This window comes from Cryptomeria japonica, chromosome 9, assembly GCF_030272615.1.
Source record: "Cryptomeria japonica chromosome 9, Sugi_1.0, whole genome shotgun sequence".
Taxonomy (NCBI): Eukaryota; Viridiplantae; Streptophyta; class Pinopsida; order Cupressales; family Cupressaceae; genus Cryptomeria; species Cryptomeria japonica.
The window spans coordinates 217701272-217729101 of NC_081413.1; the positions used below are offsets into that span (position 1 = coordinate 217701272).

The 27830-nt window shown below is 37.0% G+C and overlaps 1 protein-coding gene and 1 long non-coding RNA gene across 2 annotated transcripts; both read left to right on the plus strand.

The window, feature by feature from the left end:
• Positions 1–5028: 5028 nt before the first annotated feature.
• On the plus strand, positions 5029–27125 carry LOC131044498 (NADH dehydrogenase [ubiquinone] flavoprotein 2, mitochondrial). Its single transcript, XM_057977828.2, has 10 exons — positions 5029–5265; positions 5358–5420; positions 5536–5601; positions 21139–21255; positions 25183–25260; positions 25662–25767; positions 26086–26132; positions 26262–26339; positions 26516–26581; positions 26677–27125. The coding sequence occupies exons 1-10, from the start codon at positions 5230–5232 to the stop codon at positions 26782–26784; spliced, it is 765 nt and encodes a 254-aa protein (XP_057833811.1). The 5' UTR covers positions 5029–5229; the 3' UTR covers positions 26785–27125.
• On the plus strand, positions 21279–21636 carry LOC131044499 (uncharacterized). Its single transcript, XR_009105679.1, has 2 exons — positions 21279–21501; positions 21605–21636. It is a non-coding gene; the product is annotated as an uncharacterized LOC131044499 (long non-coding RNA).
• Positions 27126–27830: the final 705 nt, after the last annotated feature.

Here is a 27830-nt window from a genome sequence, read left to right on the forward strand (position 1 = left end):
AAGGCCATGTCACTTTGAAAAGATAGGAGATCCCCTTTGAAAAATAATCTATCTAATTTCTTTGCAATGTTGTTGAAGCCTCTGCATCGGTTGGTCCATGTGAAGGTTCAATTCCCACATCTGATATCAATCAGATTATTTCTATTGACCCAATCCTGAAAGTCTGTTTGTGCTTGAAGCTCCCTCTGAATACCCCCATGTTTTTTAGATAAATGAAGGATAGCATTGAAATCCCCACCAATTATGGTGTGAGGATAATCCATATGGGACATGTGTTCATCTATATAGTTCCAAAGCTCTTTTTTACCTCTTGTTAGGGTAGGTCCATATACATTAATGATTATGAATTTGATTTCCCTTTTAAAGCTTCAGACCAACCCAACCATCTAGTTGTCTTTTTCTAATATTACCTCCACATGAACTTTTTGGGGATTCCACAAAATAGCTAAGCCCCCTGAAGCACCATCCGCTTTAACTGTTGCACCACTCTAGTATCCTAACCCCTTTTTAAATGTTTCTATTTCCTCCTTATCCATTTTGATTTCTTGAAGCAACACTATCTCTACTTGAGCTCTTTGTAGCTTGTGCTTGACTAAGCACTTCTTGTTAGGGGCATTGAGACCCCTAACATTCCATGTTAGGATTTATATAATTCCTTGGGAAGGATCTTCCCCTTCCCTGCATTTAGCTATTTGTTATTTTGTTTTGATCTAAGGCAACACCATCTTTCAGTCTCAATTCTGCTAACATCTTTTGCCTCTCTTTTTACCTCTTGTAATACCACAGTTCAATTTGTCTTTCTGGGGGTAGCATTGACATAACCCCAAGCATTCTTGTCTATCATCTTCTTGATCTATTAATTCTCGATCTGGCTGGCTCTAGGGATATATCTTGTTCTATGTCCTCTATCCCATCGCATTCTAAGACATTGTAAATCAATATGAAGCTTGCTTCCCTCTCTTCCTCTGAGTTGAACTTATCTGATGGGGTTAAAACAAGAAAATTGCAAACTACCTCTAGCTCTCTAGGATTTTTTGAAGGGTTCTGACCCCCCTCTGAAACCATCTCACCTATTTCAAGGATTGTTTCCTCCACTATATCAACCGAAATTGATACCCTTATCTCCTTATCTGAGGTAGTGCATGTATTAATATCTGAGTCGTTCTCTTTGTCCCCTCCCTTTATTTTTAAGTTTTTGAGGGTATCGATCTGCGAAATGATATCTACATTCAGAGCTTCACTATCCTTTTTAAGTTTATTCAGCTCTTCCAATGACGTTACGCTAATAAACCCCTATGGAGGATTTGTGGACATCTCTACTTCATTCCTCCTAAAGTGAGGTTTGTATGAACCTTAAACCACTGTAATACTTTCTTATGCCCTATTCTCAATATTTGAGCGGTTCCCACCCCCTACCCTCGGTTCAAAGGTAGACGAAATTGATTCCATATTGTGTTGATCTTTAGGGGAATCATTAAGCCTTGAATCCGGGTTGCTAATCCTAATTGTATTTTTGTCACCTAGTTTTGCTTGTTGATAGCTAGACTCAGCTCCCGTATTCATGCTCCTGATATTTTCAACCAACACTTCTTTCTTCTTTTCATTTTCTCCTACTGAGTTGGATTTCTCTACCACTATTATCTGCGTAGAGCATCCTTCTTTCATGTTTTCCCTTAGTAAGTATTTACCTATAATCCCATCCTGCAAGATTTCAATTCTCTGTATCCATTTACCTAATTCCGATATGATTTCTATGTTTTGGTAGATACCCATGTTGGCATCAACTTCTACCAATAGGTTAGCTATATCTCCCGTAAGATCATTAAGGAATTCTTCTTCTACTCCTAAAGATGCACCCAATGCATCCCCAATTCTGATTAGGGCATCCAGATGCCAAAACTCAGATGGGAGACCTATCAAACTAATCCATAATTGCTTTTTGACATGTCGATGTTTCCTAGGATTGAAACTATGATTCCATTTAAACCTACTGAAGCTACAACCTTTGAAAAACATAGGCATTCCAAACAATAAATCTAGTTTCATCTTTCCATCATTGCATTCTATGAGGAAAAAATCATTTTGCAATGGTTTGATGGTTAACTTGCCTGGAAATGTGGACTTCTACCATGCTAGGATCTCGTCTTGCACCCCGTTGATCCCGTTCCATCTCACAAACAACACCTGCTTTTGTAGGCGTTCCATAGACATTTACAACAGATTTGGAGGAAGAGCAATCAATTTATTCCCCAATTTTTTGATAGGTTGGGGTTTCATCTTCGCTCCCCCATAACCCCTGTTGGCTTTGAACCACTTCTGCCCCAAAACTTGCCCTTATGGTTTGGCAAGTACCTTCTATATTCATCTTTATGGCCCCAGACTGTTCTAAAAGAATCTTGCTTCTGATGTTGGTTTCCCTACCAACGAAATCTTCCCCATGGGCCGTTAGTGATTGGTTTTATCCAGTCTTGATGTGTAACTGCTCGCCTAATGCCAATTGGAATTCTATTCACTCCCATGGCAACCCCTACATTCTGTGACTCACTCTTGAAGCCTGCCCCAATGACTGCCACACCATTATTCTGTTTCTTCCCAAACCCGAGCTCTGATTGTGAGAATTGTTGCAGGTTTCGCCCCCACCATGGCCTCTGTTGCAGAGGCTCCCTTCGCACCATATATATATATATATATATATATATATATATATATATATATATATATATATATATATATATATATATATATATATATATATATATATTTTAAATCAATCTTAATTAGTTAATTATGTGGAAAGCGTTTCTTTATTTGAAATGGATGACTTGATATCTAAAATTAGCGATTAAAATTCATTGAGAGGTGTGCAAGATGTACTTAAAATTTTGCAGCATTGAAATTCATTTTTTAAACATATTTCATTGAAAAGTTTTAATTTATTTATATTAAATGTTTATTTAAAGAATATTACGAGAAGATGGATATAAAATTATGATTAATTTAATTATAGGTTTGTTTGTTTAAGTTAATAAATGTTATTTAATGATAAAATATTTATTTTGAAAATATTGGTAAGAAGAAAATTTATTTTGTAATATGTGTTGCTTGTTTTTTGATTTTTTTAATACATTTTCACAATAATATGTTTAATTAAAATATATTTATATTTTTGTTTACAATAACATGGATAATAGATGGATCAATGGGCAACGTAATGCTCACAATTAATTTTTTTTTTAGTTTATTTAATAATATAAATCTTTGATAGCATTATTTTATTTCTGAATATATTTTAAATTGATAGTGGTATTGTGATATGCAAATATACTATTGTTTTAAAGAAAAAGCAATATTCATATAGTGCAACACTTGTACAAAATTTAATTATTATTTATTAATTAACCTGACAACCCATTATTATTTTCTTTTAAGCATATAAATAGTGACCTATGTATATACATTAACAACAATTATCCAATTTTATTTTTATTTAATAAAAAAATAATTTAATTGCGAGCATTATCTTTTCAATAGTGATTATGCATTTTTTTGCTTTATTTTCTTTGTGGCTTTTTTCTTGGGGTTAGAGGTGTTTTAATGGATATCATAACGATTTGCTATTGACAAGAAATAAAATTAATATTTTTAAAATTATTTGTCATCAATAGGTCTTTCTTGTGTTAGAAAAGATATTTCATTCAATTAATAAATTAAATAAGTCTTTGTTGTGTTAAGAAATATATATAATAAAATTATATAACTTGATTAAATTTTAAAGTTGCCCCTCTCTCTATCTCTTTCTCTCTAGTTATCTCCCTCTTCCCCCTCTTTTTATATCTCCTCATATCTCTATATCTCTATCACTCCATCTCACTGTATATACCTTTCTCTTCCTCTCTATTTCCCCCTTTCTATCTCCCTCTCTCGATATTTATCTTTCTCTCTACCTCTCTCTATCTCTCTCCATATTATTTATTTGTTTCCTTCTTCCTCTCTCGTTCTACCTTTATCTCTACCTAAGCTATCTTCCTCTATCTCTAGACATGTCTCCATCTCTATATCCATCCATCTTTCTCCCGCCCCCCCCCCCCCCCTCTCTCTCTCTCTCTCTCTCTCTCTCTCTCTCTCTCTTACTATACCTCTATATCTATAATTATTTTTCTCTTTATCTCGAACTCTCCAAATTTCTTCTTCCATCTCTCCCTCTATCTCTATGTCATTATCGCTCCATCTCTCTCTACCCCTATCTCTCTCTCCCTCTCCCATCCCCATCTCTCTTTCTCTCTCTACCTCTCTTTGTGTATCACTCCTTATCTCTCCTTCTCTCTCCCACTCTATATATGCAATTGTGTGTGTATATACCCCTCCATTCTCTCTCCATTTCCATCTCTCTCTCTCTCTCTCTCTCTCTCTCTCTCTCTCTCTCTCTCTCTCTCTCTCTCTCTCTCTCTCTCTCTCTCTCTCTCTCTCTCTCTCTCTCTCTCTATACATTTACCTCTCTCTATCTCTTTCTCGCTCTTCCCCTCTCTATCTCTCCTTTTTATCCCTAACTTGGCCCCCCCGCCTCGTCCCCCATCCCCCACCCCCATCTCTCCCTATTTGCTTTTGTTAATAAAATTTATCTCTCTAATTTAGAGGTTTTATTTCAGTCATGCTTGGATCCCTATAAGTGAATGCATAGTTGATTTGAAGCTATCACTTCTCCATTGACCTTTGTTGCACAAACAACGTCATTTATGTCCCACCAATTTACCTCACATGTATACAAAACAGACTAAGTTGTTTCCTCACTAACCTTCCATACATCTTTAACGTACCCATTGCACACCAAGATGCAATTACTAGTTTACATATAGAAAAAATAATATTCAACATCTTTTAAATAATAAAAATACCTTTTTGAATTATTTAATTAACTTTAATATCTAACTAAATGTGAGTTATTCCTTTATTTTTTAACACCATGTAAATGGCACACGAGGCTTAAAGGGAGAGTGCAATTGGTCCCTTCCCTAGTTGTATTAGCACCTGCCCTAAGGTCAAGTCTGGTTAACTAGACATTCTCGTCCATCACGTCAAAGGATCGACTCTCTTCCGTGACTGACGGTTTTATATGTGTAGGAAAAAACAAAAGAGCCTGAATCCCCCGCCTGACGTGAAATAGAACTATACATACGGTTTGAAGGGATCGAAGAGTTAATGAGTGCCTGAGCGTGAAATTCAAAGGCGAAGATGTTCGGGCTTGCACAGGCCGCGCGCAGGGCAGCGGTAAATTAGTATACTTCTGATGAATAATGTTTTCACTGTAAAATTTACAATGGTGGCTGCTATTTTGTGAACAATGTATACTGGATATGCAGGTGGCCCTGAATGGGAGGAGACTTAATCCAGGGATTCGCCATTTTTCAGCGGCCTTGAATTATGTAGGCAAATGCCCAATGGATTCTTTGCACCTTTTTTTAATATTAAATCTCGGACTTTTTAATCTATTGTTTGTAATACTTACATATCATTTATGTGATTTACCCGGTATTACAGCACTTGGATTCTCCAGATAACAATCCTAATGTGGCATGGGAGTTTACAGAGCCCAACAAGGAGCGGGTAACCTTTTATTTGATGCCCTAATGCATTAGATCTGCAGAATTTTTATCTGGATAAATATTTAATGAACATTTTATTCATTTTTCATTTAAATTTTGTCTCTCTTTGTCATTTTCTACATTTGTCCTCCACACCTGGCTAGTACAGCCGGAGTTTGACCTGATGATGAAGGCATTTATATTTCATAATGGAGGTCACCTATGGGAGTCCGGAGAGAGTAGGGTTATATGTCTCAATAAAATGTATGGTAAATGAAACAAACAGTCCACCATGGAAAGCTTGCATAAGTGGGCTCTCTCTGACTTGGTAATTTCTAAAAAAATACCTTTTATCTTTTACCCTTTTATAAACAGTTAATGGAAGTTTTCGGATTCAGCAGAGAATCCTTCGTGCTACACCCTGCCGAGGCTCCAGAAGATAGACCGAAAATGCTGTAATCCAAAGAAATGACACTGTAACCGAGAAAAACATAAATCAAAAGTGGAAATTTAAAAATTATGTACTGTAATTGGTTCAGTGAATCAAAACTGAGTTGAGTCGTTTAAGGGAGAAGTTTAGAAAGAAAAAAATAGAGTCTACTAGAGCTGAAGAGTACAACTGTGAAAAAATAAAAAATGAAATGAATGCCTAATAGAGCACATGGGATTCAACAGTTCAGCCAGCAAAATGGTAAGGAAAATTGTCCTTAAAGCACCTCGAAATATGTCCTTAAAGCAACTCCAATTAGTAAAGACACGGTGGTTGATTGGCTGGTGTTTAGTCAAAAGCTATTGCTATTATGGTTACCTGAGTTTGAGCCCCTGTTGGATGGGCATATGTTGATGGGGATCATATCCCTCCAAGATTGTAGTGCACTTACCGGATGGGCTTGTTGAAATTAGCCTTTCAGATTAATATAAGAACCCAGAAATCAGAATTAGCTCCTAATTAGATTGTTTGCTAATAAATAGAGATAAGCAAAATGAACACAAAGACACAAGTACCTTGGGAAAACCTCCCTCTAGGAGGAAAAACCCAGCAACAACAGATCCTCAGATCTGATTAGGCAATAACCAATTGAATTTACAATGAGCTTCACACTTGAAGCTAAACTAATCACAGTAATAATTCAAACCTAGGGCACACTGTAATAGAGAGCTTATCTGCCGATGTTACAGTCACAAGAATGAAGTTCGATGTCCCTTAAATGGAATTTGCAGACCTCCAAAGGTGATCGCTGTGCTCCTGAGTAAGTTCGCTATGCTACCACTGCAATACCAATAGGGTTTGCTGTGCATTGATGATGTTCGCTGTCTTCTAGATGTGTTCGCTGCTCACTGGATATGTGTGCTGTCTTCTAGATGAAATTTGCTGATCACTGAAGGTAGTTCGCTGCTTGATAACAGAGATAATATTCGCTGAATGTGTATATGCTTTAAACCTTGCAAGTAACTGAAATATATATGAGGTTCATCTTCTTACTTATCTCTAGGTCGGCCCATTTATCCTTGGGCGCTAAAATCATTTTGCATATAACAATAACTTAGTATATTTCAATATAGGGTCGGCCCTATAATGAAGCATGAGTTTCTTTTATGTTTGGCGTGGAGGATATAAGGGGGCCAGCCCTATTTTACACATAAATACAATAGATAGGGCCCTGCCCTATAAGGATTCGGATGATGCCTTAAGGCAATCCGAATCCTATTTATTTTCTAACCTAGTTACAAAATCAACACTTATGTTGATGGAGATCATATCCCTTGAAGACTGTAGTGCACTTACAGTGGGTGTGAGCATAAGTCAGATAGTATCTTAAGCTTGTTAGCTCTGCCAAATGATGTGATTTTTTACTGGTTTATGACTGAAAGACAAAACGACAGGTTAGCAGAAGAAAATTCTAGGGGTAAAACTGACTGAAGGAGCTCGGGCACTAGCATTATGTATTTCAATAAGAAGAAGCTACAAAGCAAGACCATCTCCTAAAGAAGAAGAGAAACAACTGCATAGAGGCAAGCTAAACAAATGGATCAGCTCTTGTAATCCTTAAGTCTATAAGAAATTTGCATTGCAATGTGTGGTTGACAATAATTCATCTTGGTCAGCCTATTAAAGGTGGCTTGGGAAATGATGAGCCTGCAGAAAATGTCGTTGAAGGTATCAGTCTTAACTTTGCTGAAAAATTCCTCTGTGATTGAAGAGTATTTTGCTAAATACATACGGTAGAAGAGGACTATAGATGTCTATGATCGAGCAGCTTAGCACACCGTCAACGTAAAGCACACAGTTAAAAGAGATAGAAGGCGAGTCTTGGTGCATTAAATGTGACGCCCTTTTAATGCACCAAGAAACCCTTACCTTTCATGTCAACAGTTAAATTCAACTGCCATTTGTTGAATGCAGTTTATGTTGATATTCTCAGGGGATCTCTTAAACTTGGGAGGACCCAAATACTAATTTCCACTTCAAGAAATTTTAAAGAAGTTTAATCATTTTAGGTTTCTCCTGGATGTTTCAGTTCTACAGCAATAATCATGGTACCACCTTTGTTGCTCTACTATGACAGTTTGATTTGTCTTTGGGTTCCACACATCAATGTTCTATCAAGTGTCTAGACTCTAGAGTATAGGGATTAAGGGACAATTTACAAAGGCATTTAAAGGCCATTCAGAATCTATACGTGGATCAACTCTTGTGATCGGTGGAGGAACTAGCAATCTTCACATATCCTCCATTTTAGTTAGTGTATGATGATGCTGCATATTTTTCTTTTGAGCTGAGCTTTGGCACAAACATGTGACAACACTGAGCACATTCCTTGGCATATGCAACTTTGATCTTCATCAATTTGCTTCTTTTAGGGCTCTTCCCTTCTTATAACTATTCATACATGTACTCCAAATATAGGGTGTTTTTGTTTGGTATTGCTCCTTCTTGTTAAGTTACATTGGTTTATTTATTAGTATTGTTTTCAACTTCCTGCATCCTTTTCACCCTAGTTCTTATCTATTACAAGTTGTTCTTTTGAAATGTTTTGGTCATTTGTAGAAACTGTTGGTATTAATAGTTGTTTCTTTTATTCTTTGTTTCTTTCATAGCCTGTAGCACATTCATCCTCCCTTGCTTCTAGTACACGAAATGTGCCAAAGGGTCCAGAGCGAAATTCATCATAAACTTCATCTGCCACCTTGTTTGAGCTTGAAACCTTGTTCCTAACTTGGAAAATGATCTAATTTTGTCTTGTGAAATGGTTTGAAACTTAAAGACTGAGCAGGAGCGAAATTCTTCTTCCAGGCTAGAATCCATCATTTTTTCAAGGTTTTCAAACATTTCCAATTTTCCCTTCAAAATGCCTTGCAAATCAAAATTTGGTCAAATAAGGCAAGAAATGAGTCCTAGGTTGATTTTCGCTCTGGTCTTATACTTTAAGTATATATTCCATATATACTTTCAGGATGTTTGAGAGTGGTTTCTGACCTCCAGGAGTTATATTGCAAAATCTAGTTTTGGGAGGATTCATCAGTTTTCCAGACTTAGTCAAATTTCAGGATCATGACAATTCCAGACTTAGCCAAATTTCAGGATTAGGACATTCCAGACTTTATCACTCATCAACTTGACCTCACTCAAGCAGGACCTGCTACCCAGGTGATCCCCTTGGCGACCCTCAAAAGTTAAAGGCTGACAGACAAAACCCTAAAAGACCTAGAAAACAAACCCTAGAAAGCAAAAAGCAGGGGTCCCCATTTGCAATGGGGCGATGTGTGAATATGTCACAACAAGACCCAAATAAGAAAAAGGCCTATCAATTAAAAAGTGCAAAATGCACTTGCATAGATTAAATAAAATAATGCTAAGAATTTTCCATGAAGTAGTGAAATAGTAGACTTGGCTGGTTTTTTTTAATCAATCTTAGAAGAAGAAAGTTGACTGAAACTGCTAATTTGCTTTTTCCCTTGGCTATGTATGGCACTGATACCCAAAGAAACAATAGGCCTAATAACTAAAAAAGTGCAAAGTTCACTTGCACAGATTTAATAAAAAAAATAAAGAGTTTTCCGCGAACTAGTGAAATGCCAATGCTGGTAATGCATTTACCATTTCAATGAATGGGAATTATGCTGGCTGACTCAATCATGGAACAGTGAGATTGGTCTTTATAGTTTATAACCTTATTCTATGCTACCATGAGATAGATGCTTGTCAATGTTCATGAGGTTTATGTTCCCTGTTTTTGTCATTTGACTTTCCAAATTGGATATTTCATCTATTATCTATCTAACTGTCTGGATTTTTCTTTCCATGTTAACCCGGGGCATGCTGTGTGTCTCAAATGAGCCCTTAAAAAAAATAAAGAGTTTTCCGCGAACTAGTGAAATGCCAATGCTGGTAATGCATTTACCATTTCAATGAATGGGAATTATGCTGGCTGACTCAATCATGGAACAGTGAGATTGGTCTTTATAGTTTATAACTTTATTCTATGCTACCATGAGATAGATGCTTGTCAATGTTCATGAGGTTTATGTTCCCTGTTTTTGTCATTTGACTTTCCAAATTGGATATTTCATCTATTATCTATCTAACTCTCTGGATTTTTCTTTCCATATTAACCCGGGGCATGCTGTGTGTCTCAAATGAGCCCTCATGTCTGGGATTTCTAATGCAGACTCTCTTGAGCCATTCTCTTTTTGTTAATTCCCTTTTTACTGCTGATATTTCAGTTTTTATTAGATACTGAAATATTGCTTTATTAATCTTATTGCTAGCTTTATAGAACTCTTACATGTGCAGTTTGTGTTTTTCTCATCTTTAGGTACGTGGACCATCTTTATTTTAAAAAGGAATCAAATAGAATCAGAGGTATTGGTTGGGAAAAAAGCTAAAAGTAAAATTTTTTATTTCCAAAGACTGTGTTAGTTACTGAAAGTGTATTGGTTCGATCATAAGATTCTTCTCTCAGTAAGGCATTGTTTACACACAAATGTAATGTTCTCTGTATTCAGAAGATTATTTCCAGACTGCCTTGTACATACAGATTGCAAAATCACTTTGGAAACATTAGTTTTGTTGGCAAACACTACTCCCATGGTTACCAAATCCTGGCATGACTGAGAGCATTTTGGATCTGTACTTTTCTCTGGACCTACAGAATCGGTCTAGTCCAATTCAGACATTTTATTTATTTACTTCTTTCACAAGAACTAAATTTTCTTCTCAGCCCAGCAATAAAAAATTTAGCATGTGTTTGTGCCAAAGAAAGGGGACTCAGACTCGGACTCGGGACTCGGAGTCAGACTCGGCTGGACTCGGGAAAGTGAAAAACCCAAGAAATTTAGAGATTTTTAAAGATTTAAAACTTGTTTCATGCACCCTTTATTGAATACACCTTAAAGACGCAATAACATCATCAAACTCGGCTCATTTGATTACATACACAAGTATACATCAATCACATAAGCATAAACACAAATTGTAGCTGAAGGAAATAACAAACATAAATATATAAATATTGTCAAATGTATACAATATTACAAAACTCATGGAATAAAAAATCCATGTCATCATATGATCATCATCAAATGTTCCACACAAATACCAAAGGTAAATACAACTACAAGCCTATGGCTCAGAGGAGCGTGCACCCTCTCACCCTGGCCCCCTGCGAAGGCGTTTAAGGTAGGTCCTAGATGATTCGGCAGCCATAGTCGCTCCCCATGACACCATGCCATGCTCACCAACATCAAGAACATCTGTGTCACTATAAGTATCTCCTGTCTCTGCTCGTGCTCTCTGCGCCTCCTCTGCCATGGCTACAGCCTCCGGCCTCTATATCTACCTAGTCGATCCAATCAGTGTCATCATCACTAAAGACAGCCGCAAGAATCACAGGATCTGTCTGACTCTCATTGGCCCACTTTGCTTCAGGATCAACCTCATCTAGAATGATAGGAGAGATGCCAACTAATGCATTCTTTCTCATTCTCAGGCGGAGGTTGTAGTGAACAAAGACAAGATCATTAATCTTCTCCACAGATAATCTATTGCGCCTCTTGGAGTGTATGTGCTCAAACATACTCCAATTGCGCTCACAACCAGATGCGCTGCATGGCTGGCTCAAGATGCGAATGGCCAACTTCTGAATATTTGGCGTCATTGGGCCAAAAAAGCACCACCAATGATCTGAGTTTGAAATGAGAAAAGTAAATAAAATCTGTCTCACTCATGAACTCATTTAACAAGTTACAATATACAATAAAACTAAAATTAAGCCTTACAATTTATTTTTACCTGGTATCATAGTTGTCCTACCGTCTTTGGCGACAGGACGAGAGAAGGTCTCCCCTTGTGCATCTAAGAACAATTGTAGCTCTCGAATAAGCTCTATCTGAGTAGTACCAACATGTCCCATCTTCTCCATGATCGAGTATAGCCCATTAAGGACCTCCACATCTGCCTTGAAATAAGGGATAAAATGGAATGCCGGATTCAGATAATAGGTTGTTGCATGGATGGGCCTATGAAGCTGATGATGCCATCTCCTATCAATGATCTCCCAAATGGGACCATACTTGCTCTCATCTCCTCCATAGACGGATTTGATGCCCTCCTTCGCCCTATCCATGCCCTCATATATGTAGCCCATTGCGGGCTTTTCTCCATTCACAACTCGCAACAAAACCACCAAGGGCTTAACAAACTGCAAAATTGAAAATATTGTGTAATTTAGAAAAATGAGCAAAGAAGAGAATATATATAATAAGTTATAAAACAAAAAGTTAAATTGTAGAATTTATAAAAAATTTACCTTCACTATCTCATCACAAGGGACCCAAAAGTCTTGCTCATCAAAAATGCAGTCTACCATATCTTTCCCTGCAGGGGTGGCAACATAGGATGAGGAAGACCACTCCTCACCAACAATCATACGTCTCAAGGCCGACTTAGAGCTAAGCATGGACTGCAATGTGATGTAGTTTGTGACAAAGCTTGTGATTCCTGGATGAGCCAACTCCTTCTGCTCTGTGTATTGTCTCATAAGAGCCAACACCCATGCATTATATACAAATTTGCACACATTTCTCGCCCTTTCTACACATCTCTTGACCCATGGGAGTTTTCCTGTGAGATTTTGCCAAGATCAAGAGTTCAATGAAATGTACAAAATAGAGACACAATATAGGACAAGAATAAACTGTATTCTCATCAATAGAAAATGAACAATGATATCAATTACATACAATGTAGATGAGCCTGTTTATGTAGGCAAGGCTAGGGATATGTGAGCACACAAACATGACATGTGGCTCAATAAGAAACAAGGGTAGGTAGGAAATAGGTGTGGGTAGGTAGGAGAAATAATATAATAGTCCACATGAGGTGGATCACCCATTGAATGTGGAGTGTAACAACAAGATCAACACCATAAAAGGTGGAATTTCTCACACACACACTATCCCAATGTGGCACAAACACCCAAGTGTCTCATACCCAAACTACTATGAAATGCATTTCCTAAGTAAACTTAAGTAAGGTGTAATAATATCCAAGATGAATAATTATTTACACCAACACCCCCCCTTAAGTGCAACTTAGGGGAATGCACTTAAGTCTACAATGCAACTAAGCAAAGCAAGATGGGTCCCGGCTACGAGGCCATGTTAGGTACCCATGTACAAATGCAAATGCATGAAAACCAATGCAATGAAATCTCTCACAAAGTGGGGAAAGAGAGAAAAACCCAATGGGAAAAAACCCTCCCCCAAAAGAGAGATGAAAGCTATACAAGAGAACTCTCATAGAAGAATGTGAGGAACAAAACCCCATGTGAGGAAAAAGTCCCCCCCATATGAGAGAAGAAGAGAAGTCAAACTGTGACCCCCCTTCAATGGAGAATTTGCACCAATGGAAGAAGCTCGATGTATGAAGAAATTGCTCCACGAACGTCGAACAACATTCCTCCCCTTAGGAAGAAACAAAAACCAAAGGTGTATCCATGAAGTCTCCCCAATCATGAAGGGAAGATGTATGAAGAAAACTCATGATGAAAGGAATCTCTGAAAACTGCTCAAGTGTCCCCATGTTGATGCTAAAAGATACCCCTTCCAAAGGTGGTAAACTGTGCCACACTGCTGAAAAAGGCACTCCAAGATCTAGTGGAGATGGATGTAGAACATGTCCCAAAGACTCACATGTCTCCTCAAAACATAAAGAGACCTCCTCCAACTGCTGTACATAAGTATCCACAATCATGTCAACCTCGAAAGAATGATCATGTAGAGAATGAACAAGAGGGTCAGAGTGTGCCCTCGCAACAATCGAAGAAGGATCATCTTCATCAAAGAGAAGATGAATGTCATCAATGATGTCTCCCAAATCTGCAATGTAGGATTCCACAAACAAACCTGTAATATCTGTCAAGTAATCATCCCATGAATCTGAAGCTGGAAGACAATGAATATCCTGCTGCACTGAATCACATGAAGGCAAAACTGTCGCACTATCCGCATCATCAGGTGCAATAGGAGATGTGATATCAATATGAGGAGATGAAATACAAGACTCAAGAACGGGGTCACATGTGAGAATCCCCATGTTCAAGTGCCCAAAGTTCTCCTCAAAATCTGAACCATCACAAGAAATGTGATCATCATGTATAGAATCATCAAATGTGAAATCATCATCATCAACAAAATCTGAAAAGGAGTATAACCGAGATGCATGATCAACCACCCCAGTCGCAATGATAGCTCTAGTCTCCAAGTCTCTAATGAAAACTGAGTCAGGTGTGAACTCCACAACTCTCTTAGTTGCGCCATGTGTGATTTGATAGATAGAAAGGAGATTGTTTGTCAAGTGGGGTACACACAACACATCATTGAAGGAGTTATCCCCAATGTCAATAGATCCTTTCCCAATCACATCCATGTATTTATGATTGCCCATCAAAATTTGTGGCATGGTGCAAGGCTCAAATGTAGAGAACATAGACTGCGAAGATGCCATATGATGAGAAGCCCCTGAATCTAGAAGCCATCTCTCTGAATTATGACTAATAGTAGCACATAGAGCTTTTCCTTTTCTTGTTCCAAAAGAGTGAGTCTTCCCACTTGTAGAAGCCATGAATGCTTTCCCTTTTCCTTTTGAATGTGAGGAAGTGGAAGTTGATGAATCATCTTTCTTGTAGACTTTAGGCAAATCAATGTTATGTTTTTTGATGATATGTGTAAGCTCATCAATCTTCTTGGAATGGCAACGATGCTCCTCATGACCAATCTTTTTACAATAAGCACAAGTAGGTCTCTCCCTCTTTGGTGAATTATCTCTCTTGGAAGAGGATGAATCTCCTTGTTGTGGAGAAGATGGTGCTTTGTCCTTAGGCTTTGAGTGCCATTTCTTCTTGTTTGAGTTGTCCTTTCCTTGATTTCCTTTGTTCCCTTGATTTGCCACTAATGCTTGAGACTTAGAAGCCTTAAGAATGCCCATGCTTATCAACTTAGTTTGTTCCATCATCAACATTTCATTGAAAGCATCAAATGTAGGCATTTTGTAGCTTGAACCCATTGTCATCCTATGGGTTTGGAAACTAGAAACAAATGCTGCATATTCTTGTGGAAGCTTGCCTATCAAGTTGAATATCAATTGAGTATCCTTTTTATCAATGCCACAATCTTTGAGTTGTGCCCTCAACTCATTTGCCTTAGTGACATAATCTTGTATAGTATCAAAATTCTTGGGATCTAACATGGTGAGATCACTATCAATTTGATATCCCCTAATCTCATCAACTTGACCATACAAGTCTTGAAACTTTTGCCAAGCATCCTTGATTAGAGTACATTTCTCAATATGAAAAATGAGATCCTTTGATACATACTTTCTTAAGGTACCAATTGCCATGATATTTTTAGTGAGCCAATCCAAGTGACCAATTGGATCAACCTTAGGATCAGTGGGAGCAACAATAGTTCCATCAATGTAATGAGTGAGTCCTTTTTCCATAAGTTTACTCCATGCATCAATTTTCCAAGTAGCATAATTATGAGGAGTTAAGAGAGGAAACTTAGAAGAACCCATAGCAGCAAAAAGGAAGGAACACGAGCACAAAAGCACAAGAGACACCCCCCCAAATTCAATCAATCAAAGTACCCCCCCCAAAGTGATGATTTTGGCACTTTATACTTAGTGCGATTACAATGAGCCACTTGCAAAACAAGGCAAAGTGGACTTATGATGCAAATTTTTACAACTTCTCAAATGAGATACAAGAGACTTCAATCAATAGTGCAATGAATCTAACTGAGATTCAAGCATATATATAAGTACCAAGAGAGCCAAATATGGCCAAAATCTGAAAGTACAATTTCTACTTATAATGGCATCAATCTGATAGCATCATGTGAAAGTAGACGAAAAAATACGCACTTTAAAAAAAAACGGCATCTGAAAAGGAGGTCGTATGACCCTAAACGAAGCCTCTGAAGTTGCAAAAACTGGGATTACTCAGGTACAGTCACCAAAAACTGCATTTTCTGAAAAATCCGTGCATCAAAATCAAAAAAATTCTTTACCACTTCGGAGCACGAAATTCTAGCCCATTTCAAAAAAAATTGCATCCAAAAAGGAGCAAAAATGAGCAAGTTATGGCCATTTGAAGTTGAACTGCAAAATCAAAAAGCTCAATGAGAGGGGGGTCCAAAAAATTTTCAAACCCTGCTGATGTGGCGCTGACGTCAGCAAGTCACTGTGTTAAATTTGACGACCGTATGACCGTCGCAAAAGCTTCGCCTCCCCTGCTGACTGGGCGTCCGTACTGTACAGACTGCTGACTGGGCAGATGACTGTGCAAGCCGTACCGTACAGATTTGTTGACTGGGCGGCTCTGCGTGGCAGATGACTGTGCAGTACGGAAATCTGACGTGGCAAGCAAATTTGGCTGATGATGTGGCGGTCGTACGGATTTTACCCGCGGGCCAGTGGCCGCCTGCCACATGGCGGGCGTGGGTCCTCCTGTCTGGTTGACCGCCGGCGGAGGAAGCCGTCGAAGCTGAGACGCTGGCGGCGGTGGCTCGGCGGCGTGTGGTAGCGGCAGTCTCCGGAGAGGGGAAGCGGTCCGGACAGCGGCGACGGGTACAGGCGCGGGCGGAGCTTGGCGAGGACAGGACAGCCGGCGCTGACAGCGGCAGACGGGAGGACGGAAGCCGAGGCTGCAGACCTGCAGGGTACAGGCGCTGGCGGCGGCGGGAGGACGAAACGGCCGGCGCTGACAGCAGCATGTGGTACGCCTGCAACCTGCAACACGCAGGTACACGCTGCATGGGGGGGGGTCTGCGGACCCCCCAAAAACACTTTTTTTTTTAATTTTCAATTTGATTTTTTTCGAAATTTTTGATTTTTTTTGAAAATTTTTTAGACAATATAATTTTTTTTTTTTTCCGAAAATAATTAAAAAAAATTTCGAAATCCATACGATAATAGCAAAATTGGCGAAATTTTTTTTCTCACCAAAATAGGCCGACTTTATAACCAAAATTCATGGAAACGGCCTTCTGGACGCAATGGCGGGGTCGGATCTGGTCTAGGACGCCTCCAAAAGATGCTGCTCCTCAGATCTGCCTCTTGACGTCGCAATAATGCCTCTTCAAGACGAATCAATGAAGCCCCAATGGCTCTGATACCATGTGAGATTTTGCCAAGATCAAGAGCTCAATGAAATGTACAAAATAGAGACACAATATAGGACAAGAATAAACTGTATTCTCATCAATAGAAAATGAACAATGATATCAATTACATACAATGTAGATGAGCCTGTTTATATAGGCAAGGCTAGGGATATGTGAGCACACAAACATGACATGTGGCTCAATAAGAAACAAGGGTAGGTAGGGAATAGGTGTGGCTAGGTAGGAGAAATAATATAATAGTCCACATGAGGTGGATCACCCACTGAATGTGGAGTGTAACAACAAGATCAACACCGTAAAAGGTGGAATTTCTCACACACACACTATCCCAATGTGGCACAAACACCCAAGTGTCTCATACCCAAACTACTATGAAATGCATTTCCTAAGTAAACTTAAGTAAGGTGTAATAATATCCAAGATGAATAATTATTTACACCAACATTTCCAATATCCTCCAACGTGAGGTCAATGCAATGGGCAGCACATGGAGTCCAAACTATAGATGGGTGCCTCTCCATCAGTAGTCTACCTGCAACAACATAATTTGTTGCATTGTATTTAATGGAGGTACAAAATAGTAATAAATTTGCAAACAAAATTAGTTTGTAATCAAAAGTTTACTCGCATCAACATAATTTGCTGCATTGTCGGTCACCACTTGTACCATGTTCTCCTCACCCACCTGATCAATCACCTCCTCTATCTGCTCACATAGGTAGGTGGCATTCTTGCAATGGGTGGAGGCATCAATGGACTTGATGAATACGGTGCCCCCTGAAATAAAAAAGTAAAGTTAGATCAATGATCATTCAATATGAATAAACCATTAAATAAAAAATAAAAAATTAAAGACTAAATGAAACTAAAATTAATCAATCACCTCACCTGCGGAAGAAACAAGAAAATTAAGGAGAGTTCTATTTCTCCTATCTGTCCAACCATCAGTCATGATGGTGCAACCTTTAGTGCTCCATATTTGGCGTTGTTCATGTAATTCCTTCTTCACATCATTCACCAATTGAGACAAAATGGGTCCCCTCAAATCACACTCAGTAGGGGCTTTGAACCCCACCCCGCATATGGTAAGGGCATCAACCATTTCTTGCCAATAAGGAGACCTGTCACAAATAAATTCAATGAGATAAGTTAAGTATGTTCTATGTACTATGTAGTATGTATGAGAAAAAATAAAACGAAGAGAATCAAAGTATAAAAATTAAAACAATCAAACATAAAAGTTATAAAACATTCACCTTGCTGTAAAGAATGGAATACTGCTGTAGACCCAAAACCTGCCAACTTCCATTTTAGCGGCATCATGGACCTCCTTGTTCCAACCCATGCCCTCAAGCGACTGTTGGGACCCAGGAGTAGTGCGAGGCACAAAGAAGGTATCCAACCTAGATTTACGAATCCTAGGTTCAATGCTAACACTCCCACTATAACTACTAGTGCTAGGAGCATGAGATGTGGCGGTGGCACTAAAGTAGAAGCGGAAGCACCAGCAGTAGCAAACTGAGTGGGACGATATGAAGGTAAGGAAGAAGGGCCTCCAACACAACCTAACTGTGTCCCTCTTCCTAAAGTTGCCTCTCTCCCAATGGCCACTCGATCCTCCTTTTGTTTCTTTTTCCTTTCAATTTCCTCAACCATTACATAACAATCACGTACGGCCTCAAGGAGTGCTTTTAGGCATGGTTTGGCATCATGTCCACGCACACCAGAAATATGGTATTTCAGTCTATATATACCTCCATGGAATCTTGTTTTGCAAAATGTACATTTTGTTTGCCCCTTTCCTTGCCCTGGAAAATCCTCATGATATTTCCAAGCAGGGTCCTTTCTAATGGGGGGTCTAGAAGCTGAAGTAGACATTGTAGGATAGTTTTGTGAAACTTGAAGTTGAGGCAAATAATAAAGTGAAGTTTTCTGCAATAAAACATATTAAATTTACAAACATACAAAAGATTTTGGAAGAAAATGTAAAACTTTCAAAATAAATGAATAGAAAATGGAATTTTTGCATACAATAAACAAAAAAATCTTCAAAAAAAAATCTTACCTTTTTACAACAAGCTTGAAATGAGCTGCAAACTCTTCCTATCCAACTTTTGATGCACCAAATCCAAACACAATGCAGCCCCAATGTGATAAATGGAAGAAATCTTGAACTTCCTCCTTGCTGGTTTTTCTTCAATGCACCCTTGTTTTTCTTCACAACTCAATTTTCTCCTCCTATTTTTCCAAATGAATGAAATGAAGTTCACTTTTAGGGTTGGAGGATAAATAACATAAAAAAAAAGAAGTTAAAAAATCTTTTAAAAATGCTTTTTTTTGGCCTTTTTGGGCCTTGCCGCCGGCCGAGTCCCAGGCACAGGACTCGCTGAGTTTGACGAGTTTACGCCAAACTTGCCAACTCGGCGAGTTTGGCGAGTTCGCCCTCTGGACTCGGAAGAGTCCGAGTTCGAGCTTGCCAGACTTGGGGGCATGTCTCGTACTCGGACTCGCCGAGTTTGGCGAGTCCGAGGCAATTTTCCGATCTCTGGTTTGTGCCATATAATACTTTTACACACATACTTTATTTGTATAATTTGGAGTTCCTAAATTTTTTTGCAACTTGGTTTCTAGGAATTTTCCTCTCCCTTGATCTGGATTTCTGAACTTAGTGATTATGCTCATTACTCAGCTCAGAACTATCTAAAATAGTAAAAACATTAGTTCATAACTTTTTAAATGTACAAAGTTTTAAATGTGTAGAGTTTGATATTGTAATGTAGAGAGTAATGGAAATAGTACATGCTTTATTAAAAATGTGATTTTCTCTAGCACTTGGTGGAACGAACTTGCTGGCAATTTCACTACAACTGAAGGAGTTTGTTCGTAGGTATTATTTCCCAAAAAAGGACGACCTTCAAATGACAATCACTGCTATATATTCTGTATTTGGACCTTGATATTATATGCTATATATAAGAATGGGCTATTTGGATATAAGGTTAAAACATTTTTACATTTTGTTGTTAAATCTGAATTTTAATTGTTTCCTTGCCATCATACTTGTAAGCTGATGACCAGAATAGAAGATCTGTCACTAGCGATTGAGCCCTATTTAGTTTGTAGCAGTCTGTTGCATATAAAAATCAGGAAATGTGTTATGAGTTATACTACTTCTAACTCCAGTGTTTGCTGCTAGCTATTGGAATATTTTATGTAGAAGAGGTGTCTTTTTCTTCTTGTCTGGTAATGGTCCTTGGAGGTTCTTCGTAGCTGGTTTTAAAGGCACAATGGGAAGTATGAATTGAATATTTTAAGTATTGAGGAGTTGATTTGAATTTCAACTGTTTCTTTGCCATCATACTTATAAGCCAATGACCAGAGTACAAGATCTGTTACTAGTGATTTGAGACCTATTTAGTTTGTAGCAGAGCCTGTTGCATATAAAAATCAGGAAACTTATTATGACTAATACTACTGCAGCACTGCTAACTCCAGTATTTGCTGCTAGCTATGGGAATATTTTATGTAGAAGAGGTTTTTTTCGTCATGTCTCGCAATGGCCGTTGGAGGTTCTCCATAGTTGGTTATAAAGGCATAATGGGAATTATGAATTGTATGCTAAATGTTTTGTCCAAATATTTCGCACAATCAATGTATTTTTTATTGTTATTAACTATTATTTGGTTAGCACAGCTCAACATAAATTGTGTCTTTTGTCAATTAATGATAGACACTAAGTCGTTATGCAGAAATCCATGTGAGACTTATCTGACTTATCTTATCATTATTTAGGTGAGAGAAATTATATCTGACTAAGTGGTTATGCAGAAGTCCATGTGAGACTTATCTGACTTATCTTATCGTTATTTAGGTGAGAGAAATTATATCTCATTATCCTTCAAACTACAAGCAGTCTGCTGTTATTTCTCTTCTTGATCTTGCACAGCAACAACATGGAGGTTGGATACCAGTCTCGGCCATGAATAAGGTACTTGGGTGTTTAATGCTATTTTAAAATTTTTTGTGGTTCTGCTTTGAGAAAGATGCTTCTGCTATATAATTCATTGTGCCTTGGTTTTGTTTATTACTATTCACTCTGTATGTACTTTATGCTCTTGTCTAATATGTTTTGATATTGTGTATTTTAATTTTTTCCAGTTCACTTCACCTACTTTTGGTCAGCTGTGATCATTATGTTTTAGGTGTAGCCTGTTTTTGGATTACCACTAGCAATGTAAGCTCTGTAAAGTTTTTACCATATTTGAGCTATGGAATTCTAGAACAGGTATTTAATGACATTTTGAATTGACATAAATTGTGTTGTTTCATATTTGCAGCAATCAATATGCAATGGAGTTTGTATTCTTTCTCTTTGAGCTTGGTTGCTCAATGTGGATATTTGGTATTTGCAATGCTTTGATAAGTTTTTCATTTTTTTTCTCCTTTCTTTCTTCCACACAGGATTAATTTACAACTTGAACTATTTGGTTATGTTTGTGGTCCTAAGATTTATGGTTGTGTCAGGCCTTTTTGATGTTGACATCTTGTTGGTCATTACTTGGACACAAGCCTCTTGTAGCGAATTGGTTATTCAATTGCCATATAGCTACGAAACCTACCTGAAAACCCCCGTCCCAGTCCCGGGGACGTTTCGGGGACCTGGCCGTCCCCCTCCCGTCCCCAAATTGTCAGAATTTTGAGGGAACGTCCCTGAAACGGGGGGATGGCTGGGGACGGATTGGGGACAGCTAGACGTCCCCCACATCTAGAGCTAGGGAAAAATATTTAAAAAAAGTCGTATTTTCAATTTTTTTTTAATTTTTCTAACATGGGCCCCTCTATATTGAAAAAATTTAAAAAACGACTATCAATATTTTTATTATTGAATTTGAATAGTTATGAAATCAAAATACGACTATCTATATTTTTATTTTATTATTTTTCTAACATGGGCCCTCTATCAAAAATTAAAAGGCAACATTAAATTTATTAATTCATATCAAATATTTATAATTTTAAATTAATTCATATTATAAATTTTAAAATTTATAAATAGAAAATAAATTAAATAATAAATATTATACTTTGCTTTTTAGTATTTACTTCGTACTATTTTGATTTCCATATCGCAATTGATAATGAAACAATATTGCAGCAATGTGGCCTTTGGGCATTTTGTATGTTATTTCTTTAATATCTATTATGATAAATGTGAATGAATTGAAATTCTGAATTATGAGTGCATATTGAGTATTGAGTCTATTGATAATGTTGTATGTTCGATGTTTGCATTCTAAAGTGTTTTCATAGTATCATACACATGTTATATCCATGTTTTCATATGAATATAATGTATAGATGCATGCTTTATCCATGTTTTCATATGAACATTTAGAATTTTCCTATATATTTTAAATTTTCCCTATATTTTATATAGCCGTCCCCTTTGCCGTCCCCCCCTGTCCCCAAATTTGGCAAAAAAAATTGCTGTCCCGGAAACTCGTCCCCCCGTCCCCCCATCCCGGAAACTTGGGGTAACGTAGCCATATAGTTATTCAATTGCCATATAAGCTACTTAAAATGTTATAAAGTTTAATCTTACCATGGATATCCAATATATAGCAGTCCTATGCAATTTTTTTTGATTCATTGTCCAGTTGTGATTGAGAAGCTTTAAAAATTTGCAGGAGTTGATAATATTAGGTTGTGTATTTCTATAAATTTTTCAAAAAATAGAGAAAATTGCTAAAAGAACACCCCCCCCTAAGGGATATATTCCAACTTATAACATTGACTAGCTGACAATGACATTGAATGTATGTATACCAATAAACCCTGTCAAATGTATTTGCAATCTTATGAAAATGTATATTCTGGAGTCCTAATATAATAAGACAATTGCCAGTGAATATATTTATAAAACCCATCATACATTTTGCTATTTAGCGATATGCAGACTCCTTAAATGGTGTGAGTCATAGAGATCTCATCCCAACAATTACAGTGTAGAATGTAGATCAACAAACACTGATGCAAAAGACATAAAATGAGGAGATTTGACACTTCTGTTGCAGTATCACCAATGGATCCTGGATAGCAAGCATTATTGGTCATAGGATTTTTGAGGCCCCCCCGTGAAGATACTATTGAACAGTCTGATAGCTTTGTGTTATCTCTTTGTGTTGAAGCACGAGCTTGAGTTTTCGTGTTCAACAACTTAATGCTCGCTGGGAAAAGTGATTTTTATATTTTCGTGGATATAGTCAGTGTTTGGGCGTTGTGCTTTTCCTTAGCCTCTCTGAGCTGATGACTGCCAACAAGATTTAAATAGACATTGTACATACTAATTATTTTCTCCATTTCTAGTTCTATTTTTTTTCATTCTGTACTTTATTTATGCTTATAGTTATTCCTTGTGCACCTTTTTTTTGGTAAGTCTAGAATTGGACTAATTTTAAATGATAAAATGAAAGTTGATATTGTGCTTTTTCTTAGCCTATCTGAGCTGATGATCTCTAACAAGATTTATATTAAGTTTGTAAATACTCATCTCCACCATTTCTCTGTACTTTTCATTCTGTATTTCATCCTCTTGCTTATTCTTTGTGCACCTTTTGGTTTGCCCTATTTAATGTAGGTCTCCTTGTTGCAAGGCTCTCATATGTTTAGAATTGGACAACAATTTTAAATGATCAAGTCTAAAATGAGATCATTAATAAACTTCAACCATTTTGCATGATCATCATAACATTGGCTCATTGCTTCTTCCACGAGCAAGACATCTTGATTGATCCTCAAAGGAAGATCTCCTGTCTTCATTATTAGTGAAATCATGGTTTCATTCGCCTTTGGGCTTAAGATTAAGTTCAACTGTTAATTAAACTTATATCTAGAGTTTGAAGTTAACTGCAAAGTTTAGTATTGAGGTGTGTTCCTGTGACATCATAAATTCTCCGCTCAGGTGGTCATTGACTGTTTAACTAATTCCTTAGTTTGTCACACTCTTCGCCATTCATATTCATTGACTCAATACTCAAAAATTTGGGTGAAAGAGTAAGAGTTGACTTGGACCTTTGAAAAACTTGCCAAAACTTGTATATAAAAAATGTTTAAAATATTCACCGGTCTAAATATTTTATGTATTTCTATGTCCTGCATTTTTCAGAGCTAAATTGAGTCTTGCCATGTATGAGTATTTTTCAAGGTGTAGTTTTGGTATTTACTAATTTCTGTGTGTTTCCTTATTTACCTGAATCAAGTTTGATTGCTAAGTGACTGTGAGTTAAGATGGTGTCCTGTTTTAGTTAGGAGATTTTGATACATTGTCCAAATCTATATTCACAGTGTGGTTCATTGATTGAGTTTTTCAAGCAGATCAACCTACTTTCACTTCCTCTAATTAGATTGATGAATAGCATGGAGTCCAAAATCTGGGTAGTGGCATGATCCTATGTAGGGCAGACTAATTTAAATTGTGTCAGACCTAATGTATTCATGGTCAATATTTGATTATTAATCATTCCATTTTTAAGCATATTCATAATGTTTGTACATTTATTAAGATGTCATTGGATATGTTCATACAAATGTATATATTTTGATTCTTTGAACTTCCTGAGCAAACTTTTTGTATTCGATCTTATCCATCCTGCTATAATGGAAGTTTCTGAAACCTACTTAATTTTCTTTTAATCGAGTAATTTGTCTTAGGTTTTTTCGAGAGAACATGGAATGGAAAATAAGTTGTTATGCTGTGCAAATTAAATATGGCTTGATTAAAATAATAAAATATGCTTATCCTTAAGATAGTTTTTTCTTTATTGTAACCTATCTAGTGCTAAAATTTTTCAACCTTTTTGATAAGGTTGTGAATATTAAACTAATTAAAGTAACAAGGGTCTTTTTGGTGATTCAGATAGCTGAGACTCTTGGAATGGCTCCAATTCGTGTTTATGAAGTTGCCACCTTTTATTCAATGTTTAATAGAGCAAAGGTCAGATGTTGTCATTATTAGAAGTTCAAATAGCTATCAGTTCTCGCTGCTTGTTTTCTAATAATGTAGACTCATTTGATTATGTGTGATGTATCTTGGATGCAAAGATTATTCAGAGTTAATACTTGTTTCGTAAGAATGTTATATTATGAAAAGGGTGAAGGTTTTGTTTAGAAATGTTTTGAGAGAAAATGACCATCTCATAAGAACTCTTAACCATTGCATTTCTTAAAGGGGAAACAATAGTGGAGATTCAATTAGCAATGTTTGAACTATAATGTTTCGAATGTGGAAATGAAACTTTATCTATGAATTAGAACAAATACGAAGTTGAATTTCTTAGATACAAGCCTTGTTGCTAAAATCTATTCTTGTTGATGCATTCTAATGCAAATATGCAGGTGGGTAAATATCACCTTTTAGTCTGTGGTACTACCCCTTGTATGATTCGGGGTTCATGTGATATTGAGGAAGCACTTTTGAAGCACCTTGGTGTAAAGCGAAATGGTAAAGTCGATTAATATATTGACAAGTTTTTCTTTCCATTTTACTTGTGTCATTTGGAAATTAGATACCCTGAAACAATTTGAGCTTGGTATTGCGGAGCATCTGATCTGCACTGTTAAGTAATGTTCGCCAATTATGGAAGTATTTTGTAAGAACTGACTTGCACAGCTATCGAATAGTCACAATTGTGCATCGCACTTGTTCATGTATTTTTTTTGGTATTTTAAATGATTTTGATGTATACAATAAAAAATAGTATTCTTTTATTTGAAACTTATTTGAGCCTGTGGCATTTACTTGTTGTACCTTATATTTCAGAGGTAACAAAAGATGGCATGTTTTCAGTGGGCGAAATGGAGTGTATGGTAAGAAAAATTTGTAATTGGTTTCTTCTAATTCTTGTTGACTTCTCTACTAAAAGTGACATACTTTTTAATAGGTTAATTTAGTGATCCATCTTCATTGTATATTTTTTTTGTCTGGTTTTTTCTCAGGGATGCTGTGTGAATGCTCCCATGATTACTGTTGCTGATTACACAAAGGGTTCAGAAGGATTTTCATACAACTATTATGTTGGTGTCTAAATGCTGTTATTTTGTATTTGGAAGTCTGTTTCTGTTTATCAAGTTGGAAGATCAAATTTTAATATTAGGATCATTTAGATCTGATTAATATTTGTTTTTTAACTGCAGTGAAGTTTTCATTGTCAGCATGTTTGGTTTTTAAATTATCAATGCTTTTTGTACAGGAGGATGTGACACCAAAACGTGTCATCGAGATTGTTGAGATGCTGAGGCGTGGCGAAACTCCCCCAGTAGGCTTCATTGATGTTCTCCATTTACTGTTCTTTCCAGGTTTTTCTAGAAGGTGGCCAACTTTTAAATGCATTTCCTATTTTCTTTCTTGCAGGTTGGGACACAGAATCCAGATCGTATTAAGTCAGGTCCAGCTGGTGGCAATACCACTTTGCTTAGTGAACCAAAGCCTCCACCTTGCCGTGACTTGGATGCTTGTTGATGTCATGTAGGATTTTAGAATTTTTTTGTGATAATTTAAAATGCTCTTTGCAACTTGTCCAATCCTAAGGAGCACAAATATCTGGAAAATAAAAGTTGCACTGTGATTGTGGAGACCTTTGTTAGAGTTTCCAGGGGTTGCTGCTGCTCTTTTTTCAAATGACTGAAAACCAGTGCTTAAAATTCTGGGATTCATTCCATTTTCATTTTCACTTACAATCTTCATAGCAGCCATTTCACATTATTGCTTCTGTTTCTGCTAAAACTTGATAACTGCATGATTTCTTGGGGAATGAGGAATTCAAAAGAAGGAAATATATATTCTGGTGATTTGACATTGAATCGGGCTGCTTTGTTTTCCATTCCGCACTTGTGTAAATGCTGTATTGCTGCAAACCATACATGATCTATAAGTTTCACTAGAACTTTAATCTGATGACTTTCGTGACAGCACCAACTAAAGCTGTCAATTTCACCTTTTTAAGATGCTAGATGTATTATTATTGAGCTCAAACTTCGATTGTAGGATGACCCATGTCACCTTTGACGATGGAGTATCAATTTTGAGAACAATGTTAAGAGTATAAGTAAAAATTTGGAGCACAAATAATTACGCTATTGTTGTGAACATTTTAACCCTACTCTAAGATTTCTTTTTTATAAGTTGTAATTTTTTTACATTTTGAGGATTAAGATTTTTTATGTGGTGAACAAAAGATGCCTTGGCAACAACATCTTGCCTAGAAATGGGACATGGTCTTGTCAGTCAAAATCTTCAATTTGGCCTTTGGTAGAATAGATGATTGCAATCTATTGGTATCGATGCCTTCTTGACAAGTAGTTTTTTAGCATGCTGGCAAGATTAGACAAGTCAGTGTGCTATGTATTATGCTTGAATTGTTTCTCTTGCATCATGCCTACGATCTCATTGAAATGACTCATGCTAAGTGAACCGTCAGTTTAAAGAATTGAAAATTAGCATGACCATAAGCTAGAAAATTGGACCATATCATCTATTGTGCAAAGAGTCAACTTTTAGCCTTCCAT

Bases quoted from the DNA above. Each gene is read 5' to 3' on its own strand.
- LOC131044498 (XM_057977828.2), top strand. From the start codon at position 5,230: ATGTTCGGGCTTGCACAGGCCGCGCGCAGGGCAGCG. The intron at 5,421-5,535 runs GTAGGCAAATGC...CCGGTATTACAG, and splicing joins TTTCAGCGGCCTTGAATTAT to CACTTGGATTCTCCAGATAA. The intron at 25,261-25,661 runs GTCAGATGTTGT...GCAAATATGCAG, and splicing joins CAATGTTTAATAGAGCAAAG to GTGGGTAAATATCACCTTTT.